Raw genomic sequence first — 26779 nt, 5'->3', positions numbered from 1 at the left:
TTAACGCGTAAATTTTATGATAATTGATTTTTCTTGTTGAGTTGACGGTGATATTGCTCGCTTTCGAAAACACAAAAAAAAAGAGAAAATCAAAATTTACAAAAAAAGAAGAAAAGAAAAGTTGGGGGACTATTTTGAAAACCTAACAACAATGGTCCTATAAATACTAAGCTACAGTGAGAAGTGATGGGGGGGGGGGGAATTTTTAGACGGGAGAAAAAAAAATTACACGGGGAGAAAAAGAAAGAAAACCTAAAAAAACCTAAATCACCCCTATCTCCCACCAGGCAACCGCCGCCCCCCTCGGGGCCTCTGATTTTTCAACTTTCAAGACAGCCCTCGGCCAAAGAGAAACCAGAAACCGGTCACCCAGCTCTTCCCTCTCCCTGCACAAAAGAAAACTAAAGCTTTCCCCTTCCCTTGGCTTTGGGGAAAACAAAACCGGAGAGAATCCCACGAAGATATCCCCTTCTCCTCAGCCAGAGAACCAAGCCACAATTGTCGTTCCCCTCATTTTTCTCCTTCTCACAGACCAGCAGCCCTACCATTTTAGATCCCCTTTTTCCTCGTTGAGCCGCCGCTCTCCCTCTCCAAGCAGGCGACCACCACCTCCCCAGCTCTGGATTTCGGTCTCCCACCCTCACGAGAGCTGCCCTCTTGGGTTTCCCTCCATCTGCCTTTCTCCCTTCGGCCCTTCCACCGACAGTAACAAAGGTGTCTCCGCCTCAACACTGGTGGAAACCTCTGTTTGCCTCACTGCCGACCAAAGGAGGGGTCGACGATCTACCCGACCCAGCGAGTGTCCGGCCGTGTGAGTCGCCGGTGAGTCACTCCCCACTCAGTAGCAGACCTGCATCATCAGAAGAAGGAAAGAACAACAAACCAAGAAAGACCCGAAAGAAGCTGATCTGAAGAAGGAGAAGAAAAAAACGGATCGGCGAAAAAGTAAAGAAATTTAAAAACAACTGCTTGCATTTTTCTTCTTGCAGGTGATGGTGGGTGTCATCTCCGGTAGGGAAAGGAAGAGGGGAGGAGGCTGTTACAGACCCCCTGTTTCCCCGGTTTGTTTTCACAGCGGCGCGTGAACCCACGCGCCACCACTTCTCAAATGTCCAGAAACCTTCTAGCCACTGTTCCCATGCCCAGAAGACGTTCCCAGCAATTCCTAGAGTTTAGGGGCTATTATGTAAATTTTGTTTTTTTGGAATGTGTTATGTAATTTTGGGAACTGTTGGGGTGTTGTTTGGGTAATTTGAATTTTTGATATTTCTTTTTACATGTAAAAAGATAGTGTATGAGAAAAATCATAATAAAAAAAGGGGATGTGTGTGTGTGTTTTGTATTTTTTTATTTATGTTATTGAATTATCAAAATCAAAAAAGACAAAAAAAGAACTAAGTGTTTAATTTGAATATGGTTAAATATTTCAAGGATAAATAAAATCAAGTTGTATTTTCCACGAAAATGTACGAACAAGTTTCTATATATATTTGGGAATTTAATAACTGATTTATCCAAGCCTTAGAATTTAATCAATATTTTAAATTTTCAAATCACATCAAAACACAAAGCAGCTTACCTTAGGTAGGGTGCGTTAGGGGTGCTAATACCTTTCCTAACCACAATCAGTCCCTTACTCGCGATCTCTGACAAGATTAGTACATCAGGTTTCCTAGTAGCCCTCAATGAATTACTAGGTGGCGACTCTCAAGAACCAATTCAAAGCAAACGCAACATACGAGAAAAATCGTCATCCGATGCCGCGCACTCGATTTTTTAGGGTGTGACAGAATGGCGACTCCACTGGGGACGGTACTGTTTCTGACATTATTGGACTAAGCTTTGTGTATTTGATGTGTTTAAGTTTTTTTCATTTTTATCTCTTTGTTAATATTTATTTTCATGCATTTTATAGAATTGTCTCATGCATCACCTGTATTTATTTTTGAGAGCAAACACATTAAACTTTAAGTTAGGTGGGGGACTAGCAGCTCACCTTACGACTTGAGTCAAGGTTGAAGTTTGTGTAAACCCTAACTCTTTGTTGAGTGCTTAGACTGGTAATAGTTGGCACACGTGCTGACCATTACCTACTGGGCCCCTATATTGCCTTTACGAGGGTGATCACTGGGACAACAAGAGATCTTTTTTTAGAGACCAAGTAGTAAACCTACCATTTTTTCTCAAGTAAAAAGATTAGAACCTGACTTTAGGATGTATGCTCCGTAAATATTTGTTTTGCATCTGAGCAAACCCTTCTTGAAGTATCTTGAATTCAGGACTTACGGGGGATATAATGGTCATCACTCAAGAAATTTCTATTGTAGAGTTTGAGCAAGAATAAAAATTCTTGTCTCATCATACAAGAGTTACAACCATATGTCACCCCTCGAAGGGCAAGTTCATCATTTAGATTACATGTCATGCATTTATCATGCATGTACCGGGATGAAAAATAGGTTCCCCCATCCGAGGTCTACCACACTGGACTAGAGAAGACGGATAATAAAAAAGGGGGTCAGAGTGAGGCTCATTGTTAAAAGAATGTGGAGTTCATCAAAGGTGAAGTGGCTAGATGCACTTCTGCCTGAGCAAGCGGTGAGCTTTAAGAAATAAAAAGGGAATGTCTGCACAGTCTTCTGTGGGAACACTGCGTGTCCACGTCCCACTAAAGCTGCACCTCTCTTTTACAGTCATGAACGACAACAATGCCTTCAGTCATCAACTTATGACAACCTGGTGCATTGGTCTTCTTTGAAATCATCCCTACTGTAAGCTCAATTCCAATTCAGCAACACGGGATTTTGTGAAGATCACCGAAAGCATTGAACAAGTAATGGATAGGGAAAAGATTGAAGGTTCTGCCATGAATTCCAGAACTGTAAAATAGTTGAATCAGGAGATGACTCTCAATTGAGAAACCTCAATTATTTTTGCCCAGTCCAGTCTTGTTATAGCATCAACTGCTCAAGTGTCTCTGCTAAGATTGACATCCTTCTGCCACCCAAGTTGGCCTACCAACATCTGTCAAATTCCATACTTGTTGCCCCAACTTCGATAAATTGCATCCAACCACCGTGGTATAATTCAGGCGAGATGTGTTGTCATGGTGGGGTCCTTGGCCATTTTAGTTGAACAAATGCAAGAGTTTCAAGAATCGAGCCAAGTTTGCGAAAGATGATGTCATCAATAATTTTCAGAATGACAAGTGATTGGAATTGCTTAGCAAAACATAGATATTGCCAGAGAAGCTGATCCAAGGAGTTAAACTGTCAATCATCTTTGTGATGGATTTTGGCTATTTTGCATTTTTGTTTTGGGGTCACTTCTCATCTTTGAACGAAACATGTCTCTCCTTTGTCTTCCTGTTGTTTTGAAATCAAGAGATATTTTTTTTCAAAGGTTATTTTGACAAAATATTTTGATCAAACTCCAACATGCAAAATTAAAGCTAATCAATCCTAAAAAATGAAAAGTGTTTTGATTGTAGAAATGACTCGATGCTTGAAAATGACATGAGGTGACCAAACAATTTTGAACTCATACCTCCTGAAACTGAACCACCCATTATATAGCTATGTTTTAACAGTATGCATAATGACATGTAGTGGATTCGGTAGCTATGGACTCGTGAATTATTGACTCTTACAAGTCCAAATCATTACATTGGATGAGGTCAAAATTTATCAGTTTTAACTGACCTTGCTTGAAATGAGAAAAGGCCATCTTTGTTATCCTTTCACGTTTCTTGAAATATTATCCCTTGCAATCCCATTTTGAGCCTGGTGAAATATTTTCTTTCAAAAAGAAACCCTGACTAGGATCACACCCCACACTGGGGGCAAATGAGAAATATTTTGGAGACACTGATAAAATCAATGGATCAAAGAAAAGCTTAGAACAAAAGTCCAATGTTTGAGAAAGGGCTAGAAGAAGAAAAGCCATAGACCAAGGGCCATCCAAGAAAAACTTTGAGGAAGGCTATGCAAACAAAAAAATGTACAGAAAATGTCTATCAATTCTAAGAGGGGCAAAAAGATGTTTCAATTGAAGAAAGACACAACAAATGCCAAAAGCCAACACCAAAAAAAAGAATGGAGCTTTATGTCTTTTGGTGTGTTTATGATAAAGCCTTTAGTGTCTTCAAAAAGATTAGATTGATTATTCATCAAAGAAAAAGTTGGATTTGCATTATGACCTATGTTAAGAGAATTCTGATCTCAAAAATTAACAAGGTTGTATGTCACTTTCTCTACAATGACAGCAAGAGAAAGAGAGTTGATGAATAGTTGATGTTGATCCTAGGTCTGTGAAACCCTCAAACACCTTTTGAGCCTGTGAAACTCCTTTCTTTCATAGCCATGAACCATAGCCTGCATTACGTGCTTCAAAAAGCCCTTTTTGATCAAGTAAGCAATCTGAACCGATAAATGGTGATCTCAAAACTTGAAGAGTTTTTCCATAAGAGTCATGGCTTCATGAATTAAGCTACTGGTCATTATGTATGCTGATAAAATTGTTGCTAAAAAGGAAAACAATTTTTCTTGATGAATCCTCAAGTTTTTACTTGAGCCTTTTGTTTTTCTTGAAATTCACAGAAGGTCACCTCATCGCAGACCATCAAAAGATATACCCAAGATCAAAGATTAAAACTGACACAAAAAACCATGAAAAAAGTCATTTTAATATTACAAAGGGTCGTTTCTGTTTTAAAAATACAAGACAATCAAATGACTGCATTAAATAGTGTGTTGGGTCTTTGACCAAAGAAGTTTGAATTTCAAAAGAAAAAATACTTTCAAAAACAAACATCTCCCTGATTTCATTTCAACAATTAGACTTGAATAGACGTGATCGTTGAAATATGAGATTTGATTCCAGAATAAGAAAGATTTTCAAACAAGAATATCAATTGAGTTTGCAAAATCCTTGACAAAAATGACATCAACATTTCTTGAGACTCCTTGAAAAGTTGACCACCTGGGGGCAATACAGTGGACCCTTAGAAGAAAAACAAACAACATTCAGATCAGCTAGGGGCAATGAAAGAATCAGATGATGAGTCGTCAAAGTCCATCAAAGTTATGTTTGGCATCTGACAATGACAAAGAAAAAACTTCTTGAGTATAGACAGATGAACGATGTTCAGATCGATTGGGGGCAATTTTGTTCAAAGACAATCTGTGATTTACTGAACTTCAGCAGCAATTGATGAGCAACGCTGCACTTGAAGGGCATTTTATTATCTCCATCTGGGGTTACCCTATAAAACATGGCTATGACTTTTGATCGATGTTATCACATAGTTGCATGTGAACGAATGCTGGAAGGATGCACCCACCAAGACTGACTGTGGGACCATTTGTTTTGAAGCTCAAATGCACACTTCACCGCATGAATATGGGTAATAACATGAACATCATTGATGATGCCAATACATCTCTTTTCATGATCTGATTAGATGGGTGAGAAGAACTTTTTGAGGAAAACAATTCAGCTTACAACGATGAGCCTTTTCCTGCAAAGTATGAGATGCATGTCAGAATGACGTGGCAGTTCCATGAAGGCTGGTGACCATATATACTTGAATGGTGTTTCAACCGAAGGCAAGTTCATGACTGATTAACAATCTTGATAGGTGTTGGCATGTTGCACACAATCAATCAGAGGATAATTCTCAGAAGAATTCAGGAGAGAAAATCCTTCATGATGAATCAAGCAACACCACACTTGGGGGGCATTGTCAAGTTTGATAAACAGCAAGAGCAATAATCGTCGTGGACAACCTAGGATGGGCACTGCATTTACAGCTGAGTAATGGTTAGCACATGAATGAGCCAATGCATCGAAAGAACAAAGAAGGCTTTGGAATGCAAACAAAGGCACCCTGTGACAATGGAGCATCAAAGAGATGGGGACCTATATTTCAAATCAGGTAAGGATGCATGCATATCATCTAACCTCAAAAAACATTTGCACAGATTTTTGATTTGTTACAGGAAAATCCTCAATGAAGTCCAGCAAAGCATATATCTGGACGGGTGAAGGTAAGATATTGAAAAGCACCCACGATTTGACGAAATCATGTAGGATCAGAGAATGAATGATCCGGTAATAAAATGACTTTCGAAGGGGAGACTGGAGTATCAACTGGTTTGCAGGAAGTCATACCAGCTCGGGTGAGGATGTCAAGAATATATTTATGTTGACGCAACATTAAACCCATACTAGTAGACTGAACTTCAATACCCAGAAAGTAGTGAACAACACCTAAGTCACGAAGCTTAAACTCAGAGCTGAGTAACTGTATAAGGTGGTGGAGCATAGCAGAGTTGCTACCCGTGAGCAGAATATCATCAACATACACCAGGAGATAAAATATATTAGTACCATCAGATAAGATAAACAGAGAGGTGTCAACCTTGGAAGCTCGAAAACCGATGGAGAGCAAAAAATCACTTAGACGAGTGTACCATGCTCTCGGTGCCTATTTCAAACCATACAATGATTTGTGCAATCTGCACACATGAGATGGAAGAGAAGAGTCAACGAAACCTGGAGGCTGTTTCATATAGACCTCTTCAGTAAGAACACCATTGAGGAAGGCATTATGAATATCAAGCTGATGAATCTTCCAATTTCGTGAAACCGCAATAGAGAAAACCAATCGGACAGTGGCCTGCTTAATAACTGGACTGAAGGTTTCAGAATAATCAATACCTTCCTGCTGGGTAAAACCTCTAGCAACAAGGCGCGCTTTATAGCGCTCAATACTACCATCAACACAACGTTTGATCTGATATACCCATCTACTGCCAACAACGTTCATCGAAGGATGAAATGGAACCAAAGACCAAGTGCGATTTTCGCGTAAAGCGGCGATCTCATCACACATAGCATTATGTCAAACTACATACCGGTCAGCATCAGAGAATGCAAAAGGCTCAGAAGAGGGAGAATACAGTACCCGTGTGGAGGTAGAAGTAGCGGTAGTGGAAGCAACCAAATTAGTTGTCTTCAGCTGCCGCGGTCTAAGAGTCATAGGATGTCTGTTGTGTGCTGGTGGAGACGCAGGGGAAGACGGTTGTAGCGAGGAGACCTGTGGCAGCTGATAAGAAGACAAATCAACCATAAGTTGCAGACCAGCGAGAGGGGATGATAAAGAAGCAGCCTCAAGCACAGGACTGTCAGCAGAGGAGGGGCTGGAGGTAGAGAATGAAGCTGCAGGAGTGCTGGCCAGGGAGGCGAAGCAGAGGAAGGACTAGAAAGTGCCCCAAGACCATGAGGAGAGGAGACCAATTGACGATCTGAACCTGCATCATAAGGGTTAGATAAACAAGCATGGGATGATGGCCAAGGGATGGGTGGAGGCTGTGGTCGGGTGGCTGTTTGGAGTGGCACAACGGAGTGTTGTGGGCTGTTTGGGTGGCTAGTGAAAGCGGGAAGCGGTGGGTGGTTTAGCAAATTTAGGAAGAATTATCAAAGCGGTGGGTGGGGTGGGGGTTATAGTGTAGACCTTTGCAATATGTTCAGAATTATCAAATGGAAACACATGTTCATGGAAGCGGACATGAAGGGAAATATAAATACGGTGAGATGCAATGTCAAGACATCGATAACCAAGATGTGAGGAACTATATCCAAAAAACACACATGGAGAGGAATGAAAATCCAATTTATGATTATTATATGGACGCAGAAAAGGAAAACAAAGACACCCAAAGGTACGCAAAAAATGATAATCAAAAGACCGTTGAAGTAAACAATCAAACAGAGAGCGATGGGCAAGAATAGCAGTAGGCATGCGATTTATAAGATAAACAGAGGTTTCAAAAGCATAATTCCATAATAAAAAAGGTGCTTTACATTGCCTTAAAAGAGTAAGACCTGTTTCCATAATATGCCTATGACGACGCTCTATTGTTCCATTTTGTTCATGAGTGTGGGGACAAATCAGACGATGATGAATACCAATGGTCTGAAAAAATGTGGATAGTTTTCGGTATTCACTGTCTCAATTAGTTTGAACAGATTTTATTTTTAAGGAAAATTGGCATTCGACAAGAGTCTGAAATTGATGAAAAATAGAGTAAACATCGGACTTAGCAACGAGAGGATAATACCATACATATTTAGTATAAGCATCAACGAAGATAACAAAATAACGATAGCCATCTAAAGAAAAAAGAGGAGCAAGGCTCCATACATCACTAAAAATTAATTCAAGTGGAGCAGAAGTTTTGTGACCAGTAGGTCCTAAAGACAAACGCGATGATTTTCGTAAAGGACAACTTTGACATTGAAAATTAAGACATTTGTTGTTACAAATAATCTTATTTTTCGAGATTAACAATTGAAAGATACGTGAAGTAGGATGACCTATCGACGATGCCATAAATCGGCAGAGGCAGAAGTGCAGGGAGACCAATAGGCTTAAGGAACTAACGTGACGGAAGACTTGGTCAGGGCATAGAGACCATCTTTACTCTGACCTGAGAGAAGGACTTCATGGGTGTTGAAATCCTTGACATAAAACACACAAGGGTGAAATTCAAAATAAACATTATTATCAAGACAAAATTTCTGAACAGAGAGCAGAGGTTTTGTGATTGCAGGAACATGAAGAACATTAGATAAGGTGAAAGAACGATGTGGTGTATATATTTTTGTATGACCAAGATGAGATATAGGAAGGCCCTTACCATCACCAACATGCAAATTATCATTACCAAGATACGGTTCTGAAGCGGTCAAGGTGGCAAGTTCAGGTGTGACGTGTTGATTGGCATCGGTATTTGGAAACCAATCAACAGAACCGGTTGAGGAGAGATTGCGCTGCACCAGGTTGGCAGTAGGTTGTTGGCCACAACCTCGCTGCTGAAATTGAGGGCAATGGGGAGCTGTATGGCCGAAATTCTGACATAGTTGGCAGCGTGGATTCTGCCCCCTATTACCCTGCCAAGAGCCCTGCCTATTGTCACCGAAGAAGGAGTTTTGGAAGCTGCGGTGATCAGGTCTGGAGCCAGCAAATCAGTTGCCTCTGCTATTGGAATGGTTGGGATGCCAGCCACCATTGAAGCGGCCCCTATTTCAAGGAGACCATGTAAAGTGCTAATAATTCAAAGAGGATACAAATGATGAGATTAAACTTCTGATCTTTTAATCATCAAGGCCATGATACTATGTCAAAGAACCATATCACCTAAAAGCTTAAGCAGAGCTTGAAACTTGCATAGTTGCACACTATCTTGCATTAGTAATTAGATTTTAATTGAAAAAGAGAATAAGAGAGGTGAGATTCGAACTTATAATCATTTGGTGAACAAGACTATGATACTATATCAAAGAACAAATTCAATTCAATAGCTTAAGCTATTATGTAAAGTCCTAAGAGTAGTTTATATTACTCACTAACACACTCCCTCAAGTGAAAGCTCTTTGGACTTGAAACTTGAAGTGGCCTCTGCTGCGGCCAGAATTGCCAAAAGTCTAGCGCTGCGCAACAAGAGCAGAAGATGGAATGCTGGGTGTGGGCAGCAGAGGAGCATGTATGGCAGCAGAAGATTTGTGAAGAAATTCATGTGTGAGGAGATGGCTGTGAAGATCTGCATATGATAAAGGTTCAACCTTGGTAATAAGACTGGTAACTAAGTCCTTAAACTCTCCCCGAAGACCACGAAACACATATAAATTGAAATCTTCAAGGGAAACTAGCTAACCAGCAGCGGCCAATTCATCAAATAAGGCCTTCACTTTTTGCATAAATTGAGTTACCGATTCATCACCCTGTCGAAGATCCTGAAGAGAGCCGTGAAGTTGCATAATACGAGAGTTGGAGGTGGAAGCGAGAGCTCGCTCAAGAGTGCCCCAAGCTAAACAAGAACTTTGACAACCAACAACAAGATGCAAAACTTCCATAGATAGGGAGGAAAGAAGAGCACTTAGAATGAGTTGGTCCTGTTGTTTCCAGGTTTGACAAAGCGGATTTACCTGAAGAGAGATACCATCATGGGCAAGAACATATGTTGATGGACATGTGTTGGAGCCATCAACAAAACCAAAAACTCCTTGGCCTAGGAGATAAGGCAGCATTTGCATGCACCTATATAAATAATTGGTGTTTGTTAATTTGAGGGAGATGACTTGATGAGTGTGAGAAAGGGAGATAATGCTTGCGGCAGTAGAGGCAGCAGACGTGGGCTGCAAGAGGAGGCGTTCACCAGCCATGGCAGAGGAGAATGCAGGCGGTGACGCAGTAGAAGAAAGCAGAGGAGGCGTTGCAAGAGAAGAGGGCTGCACTGTCGGAGAAGAAGAAAGCTAGACTGCTGGTGCAGCAGAATTTGGAGATGTATGTGGTGGTTGTTCCATTGAAGAAGGGAGGTTGGGAGGCTGTGAGAAAAGTAGGTTTAATTTATTTTAGGGTTTTTAAGTTTTGATACCAAGTTGAGAATAATGGAATGTGTTGGGTTGTGCCTTAGCCAACCTTCCTATTTATATAAAAGCAGTAGAACACTGCAGTAACTGTAATGATTACAACATCCTATATTAGAATCCTATTTTGATAGATACATGAGTAACTGTAATGATTACAATATCCTATATTAGAATCCTATTCTATAATACTCTCCAAAATATAATTTATATTATTATTTCATATATTTTTTTAAATAAAAACTCTTTAAACTTAAAATTTACACATGTTTATACTATAACATGTTATTAATTAGATTTTAATTAGCTTTCACAACTACAAGGTATAAAGAATAGCCTCTGATTGTCCGATGGCCTGGTGATGGGGCTCAAGTAACAGCTGGTGGAATATTCAGCGACATATTACAACTGGCCTCTTATCTTGGATCTCCATCATAGTAGCATTGATTTTCTTAGTTATCAGTTGGTCTTGACTCATTTTGCCTTCTTTCTAGTTATGCTTTTCTGCAAATGTAGTGTTGTTAGTGCTCAACCTGTCATGCACTATAATTGTTCTCGTAAAATACGAGCTTAGTTTTGCCAACATATAAACATATGATTGACCTTTCCTTAATTTCTTCCATCAGGTCTTGTAGATCCTGGAAAGTTGAAAATGTTAAATGTAAGCTTCCACAAATGTTCTCACTCGATATGATTACGAGGTTTCCATGCATTTCATTCTGAAAAAAAAAAAACTTTAATAATTAAATAGTTATGAGCTTAAATCTCACCAATCTCATTCTAATTAATAAAAATTAAGCATAAGGTAGTGTAAGTTTATACTATTATAGAATAGGATTCTAATATAGGATGTTGTAATCATTACAGTTACTCATGTATCTATCAGAATAGGATTCTAATATAGGATGTTGTAATCATTACAGTTACTGTAGTGTTCTGCTGCCTCTATATAAATAGGAAGGTTGGCTAAAGGCACAACCTAACACATTCCATTATTCTCAACTTGGTATCAGAGCCACAAAACCCTAAAATAAATTAAACCTACTTTTCTCACAACCTCCCTTCTTCAATGGAACAGCCGCCACATATATCTTCAAATTCTGCAGCACTAGCAGTCCAGCTTTCTTCTTCTTCGACAATGCAACCCTCTTCTCTTGCAGTGCCTCCTTTGCTTTCCTCTGCTACGTCACCGCCTGGATTCTCCTCTGCCATGGCTAGTGAACGCCTCCTCTTGCAGCCCATGTTTGCTGCCTCTGCTGCCTCTACTGCCGCAAGCATTATCTCCCTTTCTCACACTCATCAAGTCATCTCCCTCAAATTAACAAACACCAATTATTTATATTGGCGTATGCAGATGCTGCCTTATCTCCTAGGCCAAGGAGTTTTTAGTTTTGTTGATGGCTCCAACACATCTCCATCAACACATGTTCTTGTCCATGATGGTATCTCTCTTCAGGTAAATCCACTTTTTCAAATCTGGAAACAACATGACCAACTCATTCTAAGTGCTCTTCTTTCCTCCCTATCTATGGAAGTTTTGCATCTTGTTGTTGGTTGTCCAAGTTCTTGTTCAGCTTGGGGCACTCTTGAGCGAGCTCTCGCTTCCACCTCCAACTCTCGTATTATGCAACTTCACGGCTCTCTTCAGGATTTTCGACAGGGTGATGAATCGGTAACTCAATTTATGCAAAAAGCAAAGGCCTTATTTGATGAATTGGCCGCTGTTGGTCGGCCAGTTTTGCTTGAAGATTTCAATTTATATGTGTTTCGTGGTCTTCGGGGAGAGTTTAAAGACTTAGTTACCAGTCTTATTACCAAGGTTGAACCTTTATCATATGCAGATCTTCACAGCCATCTCCTCACACATGAATTTCTTCACAAATCTTCTGCTGCCATACATGCTCCTCTGCTGCCCACACCCAGCATTCCATCTTCTGCTCTTGTTGCGCAGCGCTAGACTTTTGGCAATTCTGGCCGCAGCAGGGGCCGCTTCAAGTTTCAAGTCCAAAGAGCTTTCACTTGAGGGAGTGTGTTAGTGAGTAATATAAACTACTCTTAGGACTTTACATAATAGCTTAAGCTATTGAATTGAATTTGTTCTTTGATATAGTATCATAGTCTTGTTCACCAAATGATTATAAGTTCGAATCTCACCTCTCTCATTCTCTTTTTCAATTAAAATCTAATTACTAATGCAAGATAGTGTGCAACTATGCAAGTTTCAAGCTTTGCTTAAGCTTTTAGGTGATATGGTTCTTTGACATAGTATCATGGCCTTGATGATTAAAAGATCAGAAGTTTAATCTCATCATTTGTATCCTCTCTTTGAATTATTAGCACTTTACATGGTCTCCTTGAAATAAGTATAAGCAAATTCTGATAACTTTGTGGACTTACAAATATGTATGCATTGATGTTGAGGTAGATCCACAATCTCAAACGAAGCTAGATGGATCATAGTGTTAGTACCTGCATAATAATTATTTTGAATTGATCGAACATGAGGAGGGGTATTTGAGGCACTAGAAACTTGAGATAATAAACTATCAGAATCCTTGAAAAAATGATCTATACGAATAAGATCAAATCTAATCATGCTATGAGTAGTGGATGGAATGGAAAAGAAAAGTATATGCTCAAGAAAGATAACATGATGTGATACATAAAGTTTCTAAGTTATTAGATTAAAATAGTGATACTCCTTTTTACCTTCACCATAATCAAGAAATACACAAATAGAAGATTAAGAGGATAGCTTGCCGCATTCTACATGAGGACAAAGAACAAAACAAGTACAACTAAAAACTCTAAAGAAAGAATAATCACAGGCATACCTATATAACTTTTCAAAATAAGATAAACCTGAAATATGAGAAGATGAAATTGTATTAATCAAACAATAAGAATAACTTGCCCTAAAACTCACTAGAATATAAAGCAGACAACAAAAGTCTTTATTCCTTGTGCTCGTAATTAACAAATATATATATATATATATATATATATATAAAGTGGACATCAAAGGAAGGCCACTTGAAGATCATATATTCTGATTTATCTTCATTGTCTGTGACCAATCATTAAGTAAGAAATTAAAATGCATGTGTTTTCCACTAACATTATGCATCCTCTCATATTTTATTATGGACAGGTAGATCCATAAATTTTCTTTTCCTTCAATTTAATTCTTACATTTTTTTTTATACGATTGCATCCTTTCTAAGCCAAATTTATAGGCAATTGAGTTGAACTTGTTGATTAAGATTAATTTAAAAGACATAGAAACAAAGTAGAAAACACACCATAAATAGGTGATAGTTTCAAAGTTCACATAAAAAATTAATTTAGTCCTCATACTTTAAAAATTATACATATCTGGTACCTTAATATTTTTTCAATATAATTTTGGTATAAAGGTATATTTTTATTATTTTTTAGTCCCTAATTGAAAGAGAAGAGAGAGAGGACGCCAGATTCTGGTGGTAGAGAGAAAACAATATATGTTAGCACCGATTTAGGTCATCAAAAATGTTGATATTTGTGTCCAATGGTTCCATTTAATGAGAAAAGTTCGTGATAAATGTTTTTTTCACCTTTAAAGTTCATGAAAAAAAAACATATTCGAGCTCGAGTAGATTTTTTGTTTCAGATTGATTTTGGTTTTTTCAATACTATTGATAGGTTTATCACGATTTCTAAAATATTTTATGTGTTTTAGGTAAAAAATGGATTGAAAAACATGTTTTTAAGTTTAAAAAAAAAAAAAAAAAACTTAATTATGAAATTAGCTGCCTAAGTGATATATTATTTGATATTCTATTTATTATAGAATGTAATTATATAGGAAATATTGTAGTCATATTCTTATGTGGTAATCTCCACCTTTACTATTGTATATTGCCCTACTCATATATATAGAAAGGGTTTGCTAACCTATTAGGTTAAGCCTCCTAATTATTCTCCACTTGGTATCAGAGCCTTCGGCCTTCAAAACTCTTTTCTCCCTTTGCAGCCGGCCCTAATTTTCTCCCCCATGGATTCTCCTCCTGCTGCCACCGTTGCCATCTCTCCCTCCACCGGTGCTGCACCATCACCGGCCAGACCTCTTCCTGCTGCTGGCCGAGAACAACTTCCACATGTGTCTGATTTTTCTTCTCATGATTCTGCCGTTCCTTTGCCTCTCATGGGAACACAATCTACAACAATGGTTCCTCTATCAAACACCCACCATGTTGTGTCGTTGAAACTTACAAACACAAACTATCTTTATTGGAGAATGCAGATGAAGCCATATCTCCTTGGTCAAGGTGTTTTTCACTTTGTTGACGACTCCTTGTCGTGTCCTCCATCTCATATGATTGATGCTTCGACTGGTTCTTCCTCTGCCATCAGCCCTTCTTTTCTTCGTTGGAAGCAACAAGATCAACTTATTTTGAGTGCTCTACTCTCCTCCCTTTCTGTGGATGTGCTGCATCTTGTAGTAGATTGTTCTACTTCACATTGTGTTTGGCGCACGCTTGAGAAGGCACTTGCCTCTCCATCTAATTCCCGGATCATGCAACTACATGGCTCCTTTCAAGACCTTCGGCAAGGTGATGCATCAGTTAGTATGTATATGCAGCAAGCCAAATCGTTATTTGATGAATTGGTTGCTGCCGGTCGCCCAATGTCCCTTGAAGATTTCAATCTCTATGTGTTTCGTAGACTTCGCGGTGAGTTCAAAGACTTGGTAACTAGTCTCATAACCAAGGCTGAACCGCTATCGTATGCTGATCTTCATAGCCATCTCCTTACCCATGAGTTTATGCACAAGAATTCCTTTCACTCCATGGCTGTCGGTTCATCCTCTTCACCTCTGCTGTCTTCTTCTTCTCTGCCGCAGCAGCCACCATTGCTGCCAACACCTCCGATTTCTGCCTATTATGCCATGACTAATCACAGCCGAAACAGGGGACGTTCTAGGGGTAATTGGCGTTCCAACAACAACCGATTTCAGGCCCAAAACAGAGGTCCCTCCGCTGCAGATTGGAGGCAAAATCAATGGCAGAACAGGCACACCTCTGCTACAGATTTCCGGCCAAATCAGGGGCAGTGGTCTGGACATGTACGCTGCCAATTATGTTCCAATCCTAGCCATTCAGCTCTTTAATGCTCTCAGTTTCGCAACAGCCCTCTGCTCACCTTGTTGTTGCGAATGATTCTACTGCAACAACTTGGTTTCCCGACACCGGCGCGAATCAACATGTGACGCCTGACCTTGCAACTCTAACTGATTCTGCCCCTTATCTTGGTAATGATTTCTTGCATGTTGGTGATGGTAAGGCCCTTGACATATCCCATGTTGGACATACTACTTTATATTCCCCTAAACGCTTGTTTACATTAACTAATGTTCTTCGTGTGCCTCACATTACCAAACCGTTGTTATCTGTTCAGAAATTCTGTCGTGATAATCATGTTTATTTTGAATTTCACGATTCTGTGTTTTATGTGAAGGATCTCATCACCAAGGAAGTTCTTCTTTCCGGTCGGAGTCATGATGGTCTTTATGTTCTCTCCGAGTCCTCGGCTACATCAGTTCCTCAAGCTTTTTGGTCTCCTGGCATTTCCGCGACTGCCGACTTGTGGCATCGTCGTTTAGGTCATCCAACTCCTCGCATTCTAAATTTGTTAGTTTCTGATAATAAAATTATTTGTACGTCTAGACGATCTTTTACTCAATGTCAAGCATATCCATTAGGCAAGTCATCTCGTTTGTCATTACGACCGACGGGTCACAAAACTTATACCCCACTTGAATTAATTTTTAGTGATGTTTAGGGCCCTGCTCCAATGTTTTCTTCTAATGGTTTTTGTTATTTTGTTATCTTTGTTGATGCGCACACTAAATATATCTGGTATTATCCGCTTGTTGCGAAATCTGATGTATTTTCCACGTTTCAACGTTTTCAGACACTTGTTGAGCGTCAGTTTTCTCTTAAAATTAAATCTATTCAAACTGATTGGGGTGGTGAATATCGCAAATTAAATAAATTCTTTCAAAAAATTGGTATTCATCATCGATTAATTTGTCCTCATACTTGTTGTAACCCATTTTTGGGTCCCCACAAAAAAAAAAAAATATAGCCAAAAGAGGTTAGAAAAATAATAGGAAGGCATGAAGCGCCCAGAAAATGGTCAGACAAATTAGTCAAGGAAGTTAAAAATACAAAGATGGATTTTTGACAATATATTCTTGAATGATGAGAGCCCTGGTGGATAAGAAAATTTGATTTTTTGAGGAGAAAAGTCCAAATTTGGAGGTTTATGGACCTAATTGGATTTTTAATTGAATTTATGGAGGATTTGAGTGAAAGAAAATTGATTTTTTAAGTCAATTTGGGCTTTAATTAGAAGAAATTTAAGTTCTATGGCCAATATATATTTTTTAGGAATTTATTAGGTTCAGGGGCTTAATTGCATAAATATTGAAGTTTAATGGCCAATTAGGGGCTTAATTGTGAAAATCCGAAACCAGGGACCAATTTGGAAAAGGTGCGAAGATAGAGGGGGCTGTATTGAATTGATTTAGGGGCCTAATTGAAGAAATTAGAAGTTTATTGATTAATTGAGGGTCAAATTGCATAAATCAGAGACCAAGGACCAAAGTGAAAAACGCGGCCAACAAGAGGGGCAGAGACGGAAATTGAAAGGGATGCAATTGAAATGTACAAAATATAATTGAGGGCTGACTTATAGATTGACGCGTTCTGGCTCCTTGTTTCATTTAAATGAAACGGTGCATTTTGTCTAAAACGACGCCGTTTCATGTCTAAAAAAAAAGACCAGAACGGTGTCGTTTTAACGATACTGTTCCTCTTTCTTCTTCCCCTAAACGTGCAGCAGGGGAAGAAGGAAAAATTTTGTTTTTTTTTCCTCTCTCTCTCTCTCCCCGCGTGCTCTGCCAAAAACCCGAAGCCCCACGCCTTTTGATGATGATGAATCGAGGGAGTCGCGCCTGCCAGCCACGCCCACTACCCAGCCAACCCGACGCTGTGACAGGGCAGCAAAGCCCCGCTCCCCATGTGCGGCCATAGGGCGGCAATAGGGACGCCTCCGCTCCTTGTTGCCCTATAAATACCCCCCTCCAACGCCAGCGCGGGAGGAGAAAAAAAAGGAGGAGAGGAGGAAAGTAAGAGGAAAAAGAAGGAACCGAAGAGAGAGAGGAGGAGAGAGAAACAACCAAACATAAGAGAGAGCCACCAGAAACCCAAAAGTGAGAGGAAGGGGAAGGGGAAAGCTTGAAACCGGGAGAGAACTTAGAAAACAAAAACAAAGCAACGAACCGAGGGAACGTCGCCGAACCGCTTGAAGCAGTAGCACCACTGCTGGAGTCGCCGTCCGTGAGCCACGACAGCGCCACCGGCCTCCACCGCAGCACCACTAGTGAATCAGTCCGCTCAGCAAGCCATCGTCTCCTCCGCGCCAGGTAAGCTCTTCTTCCCCCGCATTTTTTTCGTTTCTGTTGGTTTATTTCTTGCATGCAGAACGCATAGCATTCTACATGCAGGAGGGTGGGGGGGAAATAATTCCCCCCGCCATCTTTGTGGCTGGGCTAGGCTGGTGTTGGCCCAGCGGTAATTTTTTTTGTCCTTAGGCCAGAATGGTTCTATATTATATATTATAATATTTTATATTTATGTGTGTGTGTATATATAAATTAAAAAAATATATTCTGAAAAATATTTGAAAAAATATTGTTTATTTTCCTGCATGTTTTTTTTTCAAAATGGTTTAATATTGGTTTGATTTTTTATACCGTAAAGATACAAATCCAGTATTAAAATACCCGATTTTCGTCAAAAACATCAAAAAATTTAAAAAATAAAAAATATTTTGCTTTCAAAAATTATGAAAAATCCTTAAAAATATTGTTGATTTTCTTGCATATTTTTATCAAAATGACTTAATATTGGTTTGTATTTTTATACCGTAAAGATACAAATCCAGTATTAAAATACCCGTTTTTCGTCAAGAAAAAGGTTATAAAAAAAAATATTTTGTTTTCATGCATACGGCCTAGTCTCTCCAATATATATATATAAGTATTATAACATCATATTTTCACACAACAAAGGAAACAACAAAACAATATATGTATTAACATGCATTTTGGCTTTAATAACCAGTTTATTCAAGTCATGAGAACTAGGCCAATATTTCAAACATTCTAAAAAATTCTTTTTGTCTTCTTGTAGTATTTGGGATTACGAATTTATACGTAAAACGTATTCCTAATATTAAAAATAAAGTTTTTGTATAGACGTTAGAACGGTTAGGACTTTACCCGATAAGATAAAGACCTCCTTATCGAGGAGGATTTTTCTTGAACCATGAGTAGACCAACAATTAGAAATACAATAACACCTTAGTTTTTATCAGACAATCAAACAATGCAGCTTACCTCAGGTAAGGCGTATTTGGGGTGCTAATACCTTCCCTTTACGCAACCAGTCCCCGTACTCGATCTCTGAGACCAGTTAGGGTTCCTAGTGACCAAAATACTAGGTGGCGACTCCCATTCCATTTTCTACCAATAAACGAAAAGAATTTCTTGTCTCCCCAATATTTTCCACATAGAAATAGATTTACATTGTGGATTTAAAATGGAAACAAACAATATATTTTCGTCGCGACGCCGCACACGTGAAACAATACTCATGAACAAAATGGCACAGTTGAACGTCGTCATAGACATATTGTTGAAACTGGCCTAACCCTTTTAGGCCAGTGTAATGCCCCATTGTGTTTTTGTAACTATGTTATGGAATCATCGGTATATCTTATTAATTGCATGCCTACTCATGTTCTTCAAAATAAATCTCCTTTTGCGTGTTTGTTTCATCGCACTCCTGATTATAACTTTCTACGCACTTTTGGGTGTCTTTGTTTTCTATTTTTACGTCCATATCATGCTCATAAATTAGATTTTCGGTCTTCTCCTTGTGTGTTTTTAGGCTATAGCTCGTCTCATCTTGGTTATCGGTGTCTTGATTTAGAGTCTGGTCGTGTCTATGTCTCTCGTCATGTTCGTTTTCATGAAAGTGTCTTTCCTTTTAAAAAGTCTGAACAGGTAACAACACCCCCAGTTTCCCCCACTCCACCCACCTATCTTCCATCACTGCAACCCCCTTCCTGTTTTCAGCCTCTTCCTTCCCAACTCGGCAAAACACACAACCCACCTTTGCCCCTTGCCGCAACCCCCCAGCTTGCTCCCCTGCCCGTTGATTCAGCCGACCCTGCCTCACAACCCCACACAGCCATACTATCACCACGTGCTTGTCTTTCCAATGATTATTATGCAGGAACAGGTTCTGAATTGCAGGATTCAGTAACGGCACAATCCAGCACCTCCCCGACTTCACCTCCTGGTCTGCAACTTTGTGTTGATCTCTCCTTTTATCCTCTTCAGCACATTCCAGGTACAGGTGCTGCTACTCCATGTCCAGCTGCTCCTAAACACCCTATGGTTCTTCGTCCGAGACAGCCCAAGACAGCGCTGATCACCACCACGGCAGCCACATCTGCTGCTTCCTTTAGTCGGGTAACTTCTCCTCCCTCGCATGAGCCACTTATTTTTCCTGATGCTAACAGATATGAGGTGTGGCATAATGCTATGCGAGAGGAAATTCAGGCCTTACGCGCCAACAGAACATGGACTTTAGTGCCGTTTCATCCGTCCATGAATGTTGTTGGTAGCCGATGGGTCTACAAAATTAAACGCAGATCTGATGGTAGCATTGAGAGGTATAAGGCGCGCCTGGTTGCTAGGGGCTTCACTTAGCAAGAAGGTATTGATTACTCAGAAACTTTTAGTCCTGTTATCAAACAGGCAACAATCCGCTTAGTGTTCTCCATTGCAGTTTCGAGTGGTTGGAAAATTCATCAGCTTGACATTCATAATGCATTTCTAAATGGAGTCATTGACGAAGAGGTTTACATGAAACAACCTCCAGGTTTTGTTGATTCTGCACTCCCAGGTCATGTATGTCGATTGCATAAATCTCTATATGGGTTAAAACAGGCTCCGCGAGCTTGGTACACTCGTCTGAATGACTTCCTATTATCCATTGGTTTTCATGCTTCTAAAGTGGATACCTCATTGTTTATCTTCTCGGTTGGTAGTGATATTTGTTATCTTTTGGTTTATGTTGATGATATTCTGCTTACGGGTAATAATGGAACTCTGCTACAACGACTCATTCAGCTACTGAGCTCAGAATTTAAACTTCGGGATTTGGGTGATGTTCATTATTTCTTGGGTATTGAAATGCAGTGTACTGGTCTGGGACTTATGCTTTGTCAACATAAGTATACACTTGATATCCTCACACGAGTTGGTATGTTATCCTGTAAACCAGTTGATACTCCTATTTCGGCATCCAAAGCCACCATTATGCCGGATCCATTGTTTTCTGATGCTACTCGTTTTCGGCAACTTGTTGGTGCTCTCCAATATCTCACTTTCACACGCCCGGATATTTGTTTTGCTGTTAACCAGGTCTGTCAATTTATGCATGCTCCTACAGAATCCCATTGGGCTGCCGTGAAACGCATCTTGTGTTATCTCCGTGGTACGGCATCACATGGTTTACATATACTCGCAGCTCTTCTTTTGCTTTACACGGTTTTACAGATGCAGATTGGGTAGGTAGTATTGAGAATAGAGAGTCTACAGGTGGTTATCTTGTGTTCTTTGGTCAGACGCCAATTTCATGGAAATCGAGTAAGCAACGCACTGTTGCTCATTCTTCGACGGAAGCTGAGTACAAAGCCTTAGCCGATGGCACGGCTGAAGTTATCTGGCTTCAGTACTTGTTAACGGATCTTCAGATTCCGACTCCTTCTGCCCCTATTATCTGGTGTGACAACCTTGGTGCCACGTATTTGTCCGCAAATCCTATATTTCATGCTCGCACAAAACATATTGAGATTGATTATCATTTTATCTAAGATAGAGTTGCGAAGAAGGAGATTCAGATTCGTTTTATTTCCTCTCAGGATCAACTTGCCGATGTCTTCACTAAGCCACTTCCTGCTGCTTCATTTACTGTTTTTAGATTCAAGCTTCGGGTTGATCCTCCACCCTCAGCTTGAGGGGGCGTATTATAGAATGTAATTATATAGGAAATATTGTAGTCATATTCTTATGTGGTAATCTCCACCTTTACTATTGTATATTGCCCTACTCATATATATAGAAAGGATTGGCTAACCTATTAGGTTAAGCCTCCTAATTATTCTCAACTCTATTTATAAGATGGAAATTTGAATTCAGAGTTCAATATTTTACGGCTGTCAATTAACCTATTTGGAGTTTTTACTTTTTTTCTCCTAGCTAGGGCTGTCAATTATATTTCGTGTTTACAAGTGACGGAATGATCTGGGAGAGAGCAGATACAAGGACGAATGGATAAGTGCTAATGATTTTTATTTATATAGAGTGGTTACATTAATTAGCACGCTAGTACATATAGTAAGGATTTAGATGCAGCAGAAGCCAGGGAAGGACGGGACTCTCCATATTTATTGCAGATCATACAAGCCAGGAGAAAGACGAGGAGTGAGAAGGGCTTTTAAAGGTGTGGCTTTGACGTTGGTTATTCCACCGGTTTCAGTCATATCAACCGGTGCATCATCCAGAGTCTCTATGTCGAACCCATGCAGCAAAGTAGCAAGTGCAAGGTTCAGGACTAGAAGGGCAAACGAGACTCCAGGGCACATTCTTCTTCCGCTACCAAATGGAATCAACTCAAAATGTTGGCCTCGAAAATCACAATCCTTGTGAGTAGTCAGAAACCTTTCTGGTTGAAACTCATTAGGGTCCGGCCACACTTGTGGATCTCGGTGAATCTTTGAGAGATTTGTGAATATGCGCGTGCCAGCAGGAATATGGTAGCCACCTACGGTACATTCCTCCATGGATTCATGGGGTACAGACAGTGGTGCAGCGGGATATAAACGAAAGGTTTCCTTGATAATAGCTTGTAAGTAGACCAAGTTTTCCATGTCAGACTCCTTCACTTGCCTTTCTCTACCAACATGGATGTCTAGTTCATCTTGTGCTTTCTTTAAGACCTCGCGATTGTTTAGTAGTAAAGAAAGAGTCCAAGTTAATGTAACTGATGTAGTGTCTGATGCTGCCAGAATAAGAGTCTGTGAAATATTCAAGAAAATAATTATTTGCAAATTTACTTGTTTAAAGTAATGTCCAAGTTAAATTAACTAATTAATTAAGAGTTTTAATGATTACCAATGCATGTAACTCAATTGTGGATTTGGGTAAACAAAGCTAAACTTTTTTTTAAAAAAAAAACAAGAAGAAGAAGAAGAAGCCTAAATTCATCAAACATGGATTATAACAAAAACAATAACTACTTTAAATCCGACAGCGCAAACGATTCTAAAAGTTCGTTTCCATAGGGTATTGGTTGGCTATAACCAGCCAAAATTGAGAAGACACTAAAATCAGAACTAGAAATTGTTGTTTTAATATTTTTTTTCTAATTAATTTTGAATTTTAATTATTTTTTCTATTTAGTTTTGAATTTTTATTTCTATATCAGTGTTTATCACTGGATAAAATTATGCGCCAGCAAGCCCGCAAGTTTTAACTTCAGGAATAGTTGTTGAGAAAGCTTGTGGCCTTTAGTTACCATGGCAACCTACGTATATCTTTAGCAAGTTTATCTTTAGCTGAGGATGGTACTCCTTATCGAAGTTTTATTATAAATTACTATGGCATCATCATCAAAACAAGGTATGAGCTAATGTTTCTTCACACAATCATTATTCATTTTTTTAAATATTAAATTTTTATATATATCTACACACACGCCCGTCCATTAATGTTATACCATAAGTTTGTAGAAAAATATCATACCAGACATGTAGCCTTAGTGATGGTATCAGCACTGCGATTAGAAAGCTCTTTAGCATCATCCAAGTCGACGGACAGCATCAAATCCATGAAATCATCTTCTCCCTTGGCTGTCCCAGAAGCTTTCTTCTGCTTGTGCTCTTCTAACCATTTTTCAACCGCATGGTCTAGATTTTTTGCTGTCCTTTTCATTGCCTTCTCAGCTCCTCCCAAATCCAACCATCTTAAAAATGGAAGTGCGTCAGACGCTACAAACATTCCTGACAATTCTAAAAATTTCCTCAGTGAATCCCTCCATTCATCGCTCGGCTTTTCCTCTCCAGGGCTTGCATACTCCACATATCGCTTGCTAACAATTATCTTCAATATAACGTTTAAAGTTATGTCGCTAAACCATCTCTTCATCTCCACCAAAAGCTTTTGTGAATTACTTTTGTTGCCGATCCATTGCTGGTATAACGCTCCTACAGCATCCCTCACCTCATCCTCTCGAACATGTCTGAACATCTCCAGTCGATGATTAGAGAGAACCTCAAGAGTGACTATTTTGCGTATCAGACGCCAATAAGTTCCGTAGGGACTAAAACTAAGAATGCTGTAATTGTAGCCCAAGATATCCATTGCAAGAGTCTTAGGTCGAGTAGCGAAAGCTTTGTCATTGGTCCTTAGACACTCCTTGGCCATCTCCCAGTTACTCACTATCAAAGTTCGATGGACTCCAAGCTTGACGGTGAATATCGGACCATACTTGTCAGCCAAGTTTCCCAAAGTTATATGGGGTGGTTGTGAGCCTGCTAGTAGATGGAGATGGCCAATAAGGGGCCATGCACCGGCAGCTTCCGGCGGTGCTCTCTTCTTGCTTATCTCCTTTCCTGGAATCCGAAACAAATAGTAGATCGAGGGCGTAATAAAGGCAAACAGAATAAGTACAGCAGTTGCTGAGAACTGAAAGGGGAAATCCATGGATTGGTTTGGAGCTATGTAGTGATCGATCAAATATTCAAAATTATATATAGTACCTGTGATATTGTGGATGTGTATAAGATGTTCGATTCGATATTTGATAAACGGGTCCCGCTTCAGCCATGCATACCTATCATATTGTTTGTCTTTACTGCGTATATATGGATAAGTTGACATCTAGGATTTCAATAAGAGATGCGGTATCAGTAGATTTGATTTAATAAATTATAAATGTCAATAATTGTTAATTATTTTAAAAAATAAATTAAACAGGTCTATTTATTCCTGCACTAGACTTTAATACTAATACGTAGAAAGTATCCTTATTAAAAGATAAAGGGTAATATGGAATTTAATTAGCGTTGGTATTTTCAAACTAGAATTAGCCTACGGCAGCAAGCTACTATAATTTATTGGAAAACGTGCTCACAAAATTGATTTGGCAATTAACTTATTATACCTAGGTAGAGTAGATTTGAGAATTAACCAATGAGGCCTACGGTCTATTTCTTACAGTCTGGAAAAGTCTTTAAGCGTGTTTCATTAAACAAATAAGTGGGTTTTGAAATTCATGGTGGCTTCGATTTTGGATTGGATTCCTTGATTTGACAGGTATTATTGAAAATCTTTACATGGATTTATTTAGAACCTTTTCTTGAGCAATGTTGTTCAAGTAATGCCGGCAAAAGAATTTGGACTTGCATTTGTTCGAACTTGTGTCTTGCCTAAATTTAGTGAGAGATAAACGAGAAGAAAAAACTTATTTTGAATTTTTTAAAGCTTTGATTTTTTTTATTATTATTTTTTGGTAAATTAGTCAAACAAAAATTAATAAAGCTATTTTAGACATTTCATACTACAACATTTAACAGTTTTACCGACGGAATAAAAAAACTCTCCGTCGATGAATTTTTTATCGGTAATTTTTTGTTCGTCGGTAAATTCATTGGTAATAAAAAATTATTATTACTGATGGATTTATTGACAGAAAAGACGCATAAAAAAAATACCCGTTTTATTCCGTCAGTATATCCCTCGAAAAATACCTTTGGTAATTATTTAAAAATATTTTTAAAAAATCCATTTTATAAAATTATAAAATAATAAAATTAACATAAATCAACAGTCTATAATATATAATCAAAATGCTTGGGAAAAAAAAGAATAAGAAAATCAACTCAAAAAAATTTGCAACAAATAAATAAAATGAAAATATAAATTCAACTAAAGAAATTCATATGAAAAAAATGAAGTTGTAATTGCTAAAAATTTAAGTATCCTATAAATAAATCAACTAAAATTTGATCTCATATGAAAAAAAATCTCACAACAACATTTATACAATTATTAAGAACAAAAACAATTAAAAATACATTAAAAAACAAATATAGTGAAAAAAATGATGAAAAAAGAAAAATATTACCTTAATGTAGTTGCAAGTGAAGCTAAGGAGAGAGAGAAAATTTCGTAAAGCATATTAATTAAAAAAAAAAACTAAGAGGATAAAAGAAGAAAAAATAAGAAGACATACCTGAGCATGAAGGAAACGAGAAGGAGATGAGAAGAGAAAGAAATAGATATTAATATTTTTTACATATATTGAAAAAGAAGAAGAAGAAGAAGTAGAAGAAGAATAAGAAACGAGTCTCTCTTTTGTGAAATAAGAGGATTCAAAATTTTTATTGGGGCTCGTTAGCAATGGTTTTACCAATGAATAATTAAATATTAATTAAAAATTTTAATTATTCTGTATATAATATTTAATTTAAATTTTTAATTTCATAAAAAAATTTCAGAAACCGCCAACAATCACCGATGATTTTTCAATCCGTCGGTGATTTCGTTTATAATATTTAAAATCTTCAATTAATTGATTTTTTTCTAGAAAACCGCTAAATAACACCAAAGACTTTTCAATCCGTCGGTGATTTTGTCTGTAAAGAACAACAATTAACAGTGCAATTGGAAAGTGAACAGTTCTGAAGCTCTCTAGAAAATTCCATCGGTGATTCCCTTTATAATTGACATGATGAACAATGTTCATAGATTACAAACGAATTTACCGACGGATTTTACCAATAGAATTTATACCGTCGGTAATACTGTTGGTAAAAATAACACCTCATCATTTTATTTTTGCTTTGTTTTAATTTTTTTTTCTACTGTAATTCTCTCAGTATATATCAAGAAAATATTTTTATTGATAAAATCCTTCAAAAATTTATCAATAAAAATATTCTCTCGATATTTTTTCTTGTATTTATTTTTTTTTTTTTATAGTGTCGGTGGTAAAACAATTAATTTAGTAGTGCTAATAGCCTAACCAAGATTTCGAGCAATCGCAATCATAGCTGGTGCCTAAAAGTCAGATTCACTATTAAAAAAAAAATTCCTTTGCCCGGTTTTTTTCGTATCATAAATACACTACTGAACACGATAAATAAATAGTTGGTCACTTTAAAAAGT

The 26779-nt window shown here is 38.4% G+C and overlaps 1 protein-coding gene across 1 annotated transcript; it reads right to left on the bottom strand.

The window, feature by feature from the left end:
• Window positions 1-21879: 21879 nt before the first annotated feature.
• Window positions 21880-24353, bottom strand: LOC118034165 (cytochrome P450 CYP82D47). The gene is made up of 2 exons (XM_035039379.2): window positions 23354-24353; window positions 21880-22626 (listed from the first exon to the last, which is right to left on the bottom strand). The coding sequence occupies exons 1-2, from the start codon at window positions 24311-24313 to the stop codon at window positions 21997-21999; spliced, it is 1590 nt and encodes a 529-aa protein (XP_034895270.1). The 5' UTR covers window positions 24314-24353; the 3' UTR covers window positions 21880-21996.
• Between the last annotated feature and the right edge of the window lie 2426 nt (window positions 24354-26779).

The sequence above is a fragment of the Populus alba genome, chromosome 14 (genome assembly GCF_005239225.2).
Source record: "Populus alba chromosome 14, ASM523922v2, whole genome shotgun sequence".
NCBI lineage: Eukaryota > Viridiplantae > Streptophyta > Magnoliopsida > Malpighiales > Salicaceae > Populus > Populus alba.
This window is presented reverse-complemented; position numbering and strand designations above follow the sequence as displayed.